This window comes from Physcomitrium patens, chromosome 12 (assembly GCF_059467195.1).
Source record: "Physcomitrium patens ecotype Gransden chromosome 12, ASM5946719v1, whole genome shotgun sequence".
Taxonomy (NCBI): domain Eukaryota; kingdom Viridiplantae; phylum Streptophyta; class Bryopsida; order Funariales; family Funariaceae; genus Physcomitrium; species Physcomitrium patens.
The window spans coordinates 8094054-8099528 of record NC_143421.1 but is presented as its reverse complement, the minus strand read 5'-3'; the positions used below and the strand labels follow the sequence as shown (position 1 = coordinate 8099528).

General features: G+C 42.8%; 1 protein-coding gene across 5 annotated transcripts; it reads right to left on the bottom strand.

The window, feature by feature from the left end:
- Positions 1-333: 333 nt before the first annotated feature.
- Positions 334-4768, bottom strand: LOC112289411 (galactoside 2-alpha-L-fucosyltransferase). 5 transcript variants are annotated; one of them, XM_024534603.3, is made up of 4 exons: positions 4665-4768; positions 2848-3288; positions 1500-2491; positions 334-1324 (listed from the first exon to the last, which is right to left on the bottom strand). In XM_024534603.3, the coding sequence occupies exons 2-4, from the start codon at positions 3065-3067 to the stop codon at positions 746-748; spliced, it is 1791 nt and encodes a 596-aa protein (XP_024390371.1). In that variant the 5' UTR covers positions 3068-3288; positions 4665-4768; the 3' UTR covers positions 334-745. The 5 variants fall into 5 exon arrangements, with proteins under 5 accessions (XP_024390371.1, XP_024390367.1, XP_024390368.1 ...); XM_024534599.3 differs by lacking the exon at positions 4665-4768 and adding an exon at positions 4516-4653; XM_024534600.3 differs by lacking the exon at positions 4665-4768 and adding an exon at positions 4202-4495.
- Positions 4769-5475: the final 707 nt, after the last annotated feature.

The window sequence follows — 5475 nt, the reverse complement described above, 5'->3', positions numbered from 1 at the left end:
TCAAATTGTTGTGGTACTAGCCATGACAACAATGAACCTGATTTTGGGGCAAATTTTCACATAGTAGATATTAAAAAAGTGATTGACATTGTAACTCACATTCATAGAACAATCTCTTTTTTGAATAGATAACAAGAATGTAGAAGGCAATTCATGAGCATTCATGTATGATGTAACAAAAGTAATTTAATAAATTATTTTAAAAACATATCAATGTATGCAATTCTCATGTTCTATATTGCAAATGACAAGCTTGACCTATATCCAAAAAGTTTTGCTTTTGTAGTGAGCAAGAAGCTATAACACAATTAATCATGAATGATTAGAGGCACATTAGGGTCACATACTTATTTTCTTTTATTTCAATGAAATAGTGTTTATATTATCACGTAGTTTATGGAAATAATCATAGAATGTATTATAATAAAATTATTTTTATCATGGTTAAGTAATTCGACAGATGTTACTGCGTCGTAAATAGTATTCTTACAGAGGGTTTGCTATTAATTCATTCTCGTTAGTAAAAAGCTAAGTCAATACATTGCGAATTTTGGCGTCTTGGAAATGCCAATTACCGACACGACAGGGACCGCACGAACCTTGCACCGCTTGTGCCGCAGAAGGATTTTCCAATCAGTGCATTAGCATGTACTAAATAATCGCATTCTACCTGTGTGAGTATATAAATACAAAATGTTGGACAACGTGTGTACAAAGTACAATTTTTTTCTGTTTTTGCTGTACTCTAATGTCCACCAGTCGCCGGATCCATGATTTTGATGCCCCACGGCACATCCTCGCAGTGTTGAATGTAAGGGAGCATCTTACCTGGATCGGTAGTCCAACCTCTGTTCTCACAATCCATTTGCGGAGTGTTATGGAAACAAGGATCGATTGATATACCACGGTTGCAAATACCATAGTTTTTGATGTACTCCGGGACCGTGTCGGTGGTGTCGAACTTGGTGAGGATCCAAGGGTTCACTCCGGAGATGCCTTGCGCGACGTACCCGAATGTGGACCACGACGTTGTGACAAGAGTGTCACTGAACGACAAAAGGTACATGTCGGCCAAGGCCTTCATGTCGTGGCTCAGAAAATTTAAGAACTGTACCTCATCATGGCTTGCGGTGTACACGCCCACTTGTTGGCCATCTGTGGTGGGATGATTGAGGTACAACTCTCGGATCCTATTGTAAAAAACTACACGAAGGGATGCAACTAATACAGAGACAGAGTTAGATATTTGGTTGCCGACTGCTGAGTTGTTGGTGTTCAACGCCACGTCCGGCAGCAATTTTTTTTCTTGCGCACATTTCAGAACCTATTCGGAAACAGTGTCACGAGTGAATATTTTTGGGTCGTCATGCTACAAAATCTAAGATTTTCATGAACAGTGTGCACAGACTTAGATGGGATATCTAAGTCCTGTTCCGTCATCAGGAATCAAGATGACCGAACTTCGATCAAATTACAAGAGTCGTGAGAGCGGCACTTACCAAGTCTGGGAACACTTCAAGCAACGCGGGATCGTCGCTGAGGACACGGATTTGCAACCCTACTTTATGCTGTGAGTTGGCCAAATGTGTCTCATAAAAGCTCGAGATTAAACCCCATACGGCGTCTGATGGGTGCATCAGGTAGCGGACGATATGATGAAACACTGTCTGACGCTCCGGAAACATCTTGTCGAGTTCGTCGTGAAATTCAGGTACCAAATGAAGACCAGGCAGAAAATACTGGTTGGATCTCATGAACAGCCATGGGAAGCTGCTTAGATAGGATGGGCAGTTTGCACAAAAGAATTTAGTGTCATCTTTGTCGGAGCTGTGCATAATGTCGATGTAGGAGTATCCATTGTGAGACGACGTGAAGGTGAAATTTCGTGCCAGAAATCCAAATTTCGACGTAGAGTTGGAGCCCAAGTTATTCATCCACTCGTTCGGAAAAGACTCGGGAAGCAGCCACGATGTGCTTGGAAAGGGTTCGCAAAACAGCTCATCGGTGCCCAAACCACGATCAACGATGAGCACTCTGTTCGTCAGGAGCGCGTATACAAACGCGGACGTTAGGGTCATGATACGGTTCCCAAGGCCGCTGATCGCCATCCACACTATGAAGCGGCATCCTCCAAAATCCTGCTCAGTGGCATTCGTTTGGGGACTAAATTTTTTAGCCTCGTGAGCACACTTGAGGTGACGACGCTCATAATCACGAAGCTTTGAAATAAGGTATGGTGAAGGCTTGAAAGTCGACGGTTTCCGAAGCTGGTATTCTCGCGATCTACTAATGCACCGACTGTCCTCGAAAAGCTCGGGTGAAAGTAATAAACCTCCCAAAGTATTGTCTGCCTCCCCCTGCGCTACAAATTCTTCAGTTAAACCTCCTAATGTTTTATCTGCCTCCCTCGGTGGTACCAAGTCTTCGGTTAGACCTCCAACTGCCTCATTTGTCTGAGGTTGGATATTGTCAACTTCGTCTGCAGTTATTCCTGGAAGTGAGAAAATAATTGCAACCATCAGTTCTCTGTGATTTGCTCAAATTGCCATCGTGAAGACAATTTCGCAAACGAATAACTTCCTTGGGGGGGAAGATCTCATGTTCGACACCTCGGATGCACATGTACATAACTACCACTGTAGCCCGACGACATTGCAATCAACTCCACACACAGTAACAGGTAGCTCGGTTGTTGAAATGACGTAATTGTTAACCTTAAGGGTTCAACATGAAAGAAATACTGAACCTCGGCCTCCGTATTAATTGAAGTAAAATTAGTAACGCCATGGCGTTGCACAAATCTGAACGAGGAAAGATGAGTTACAAAGATTAATCAAACCAACGTACCTCGAACGGCAAGTGAAGAGGACACAACCAGCTGTCGAATGGAGAGAGTGGACGTTAACGAGACCAGATGCAGGACTAAAAGTCCCCAGAATACTACCAATAGTACTTGCAGCATTGTTTTTCCAAAACAGGCACTTGGAATTTCTGAATCCTTTCCATGAGTTTTGTTCCGTGCAGTTACCAAATCGGATTCACCTCGCCGAATCCACCTTGGAAACATGTTTAGGCTTTGAGAGTGATTAGGTTAATGGACGTGTTATTATGCCTCGCCTATCATGCTTCGGTGGCACCAATATGACACTCCCCTATTTGAGAGATTTGTATTTCAAGTAAATTTCAGATTGTAGCTTCTCTTCATCACGATTCAGAAGTTAATGAAATTCTCTAGCTCATGGACTCGAAAGCAACTCTTAGCACCGAAGACCTCCAGTTTCTCACGACCTGCACAAAAAGTTGATGAAATTCTCCAATAAATTATAGCATGAAATGCATGAAGATCACTTCTTTAAGATATTCGCAGTAACGTTGCAGATGACAATAGCGTCAGCTAGTTGAAGAACAGACAGTAAATTATGAAGAGATAGGACGAGTACTGCAAAAAGACGAAATCCAACCTTCGGAGACAGAACGTCATGACCTAGAAGATTGATCCACAACAATGAGTTACAAACTCGTCGTTGTGAACGAATCCTGCAGAAAGATGCTGACGTTCTCAGTGGGAGCTCTGATGGTTTACAAAGAGACACGAGTCAATCAATGCAAGATATAGCGCAATGCGACTCCAAATGCCTCCGTATCTTTGTTTTGATCAAGATGTGTTCTGAGCAACATCCAAAACCTGGAAGGAAACGGAAATACCATGACGTCCGGTACAGGATCGACCTAAGAAGGTGTTGGTATATTCGACATCTTCATTTCTAGGAAAGTTTAACGTTGACGTTGCACTAATTTCAGAAACGAATGGTCATGTCTTCCAAGCAATGGATCTTGTCATGCGGATTCAGCTGGATTCAGTAGGATCTTGTGTGTAGCACTACTGGGATAAGACATTAATCTCCTCTTGCAAAAACCCAGCATTAAAAGATTTTCATGCTCTTTATCGAATTGACTACACAGCACGCTGAGGAAGCCACGAGTAGGAGCCTCCTGGGAAAAGCAGGAAACGTGATTCCATGTGAAATAGGATGCAATTTTGTGGTTCCGACCATTGGGTTCGTAACAGTCATCCTAGGCTCGGGCAACGCTCACAACAGCTGAGGCGCAAAAATACGCAACCTATCGTCTCCCAGGAGCTAAAAAAAACCGCAACTCTCAACCTGAGACTATCTTCCCGCACAGACATCAAGAAACGCACCTCCACACAAGCAGCACCGACGGAAGCTGCAGTTCACAAGTCCCTGTTACAATCCACTCACTAACGATTGAGCTTCCCATGCTGCGATACGAACGTTCAACTGACGTTTTCGAATAGCAGACAACTCATCCCACGTTCAATTCGCGGCCAAATTTCTCTCCAGCATGAAAACCTCTCCACGCCCCCCGGCGGCTCTCCATAGTTCAAACTGGACCATCACAAGCTTTCCATCCTTAAATTCTCAAGTATCCTCCTACACGATCCAGACTCTTGGAAAGAAACCCCAATTTCGACATGTAAAGTTTGCGGATTACCAAACAGCCGAGTGACGTGAAAGCCAAGACGAATGACGTGATGATGGCGTTGGGAATAATGAGATCATGCACAACAAAGTGACTACGACTACTCCCCGATAGACCGTTACTGCACACTCCTCCTCAGATTGATGAGTCCGAGGATCCACCTGCATTTCGCAATTGGCCAGATGTGCTGATGTAAACATTTGCGTCGGAGGTGATCAACCGAATGCACTTTCCCCATTAAAACTCACTGTGCTTGGCCAGGACATCCCCTGCAGTATTGTCTCGCACGGTGGCCCCGCTGTGGCGGATGAAGCTGTGCATAACGGATGGATGATCTTTCATCCACCCAACAGCGATGGGACACTTGGGGGATTTTCTAATGCTGCCCGATGTGGGTAAGACACTATGTGACGGTATTGTTGTCTCGGTTCTGTTTTGTTTTTTGTTGGGAATGTTTAGAAAGACACAAGAGTAGTAGTAAGTAATACATACACACAAAAGTAATAGTAAGTAATACTCACAAGAGGGTTTCTAAGGAGAGAGAGCTTCACACATAAAAATCACTTGATCTGGTTGTGTCTCATATACAAGAGGAGAAGGGGAGAGGATAAATAGTTCTTCTCCACTACATTCCAAATACTGTAGTTATAATGCTCTCAACACTTTTGAAGTTGTTTTTTTTTCATGTTGACCTTAAAGCTTGGTTGATCATTCTTCATACTTAAAAGAAAATATATATATATATATATATATATATGATTTCGAGATTTTACAATAATGTGAAAGGGTTCAGATAAGCATTACAATACAAAATACATGCTTTAAGGCATATTTACGCATTGATGTCGTTCAAAAATTAATTGATTACTGCGGAGGTGCTAAACAAAGCATCGTGATCACTAAAAACAGATGGCTTAGCTGTACAATGACGTCACCTGAAGCAACATGTCGAAAATCTAACCCCCTCGTGGA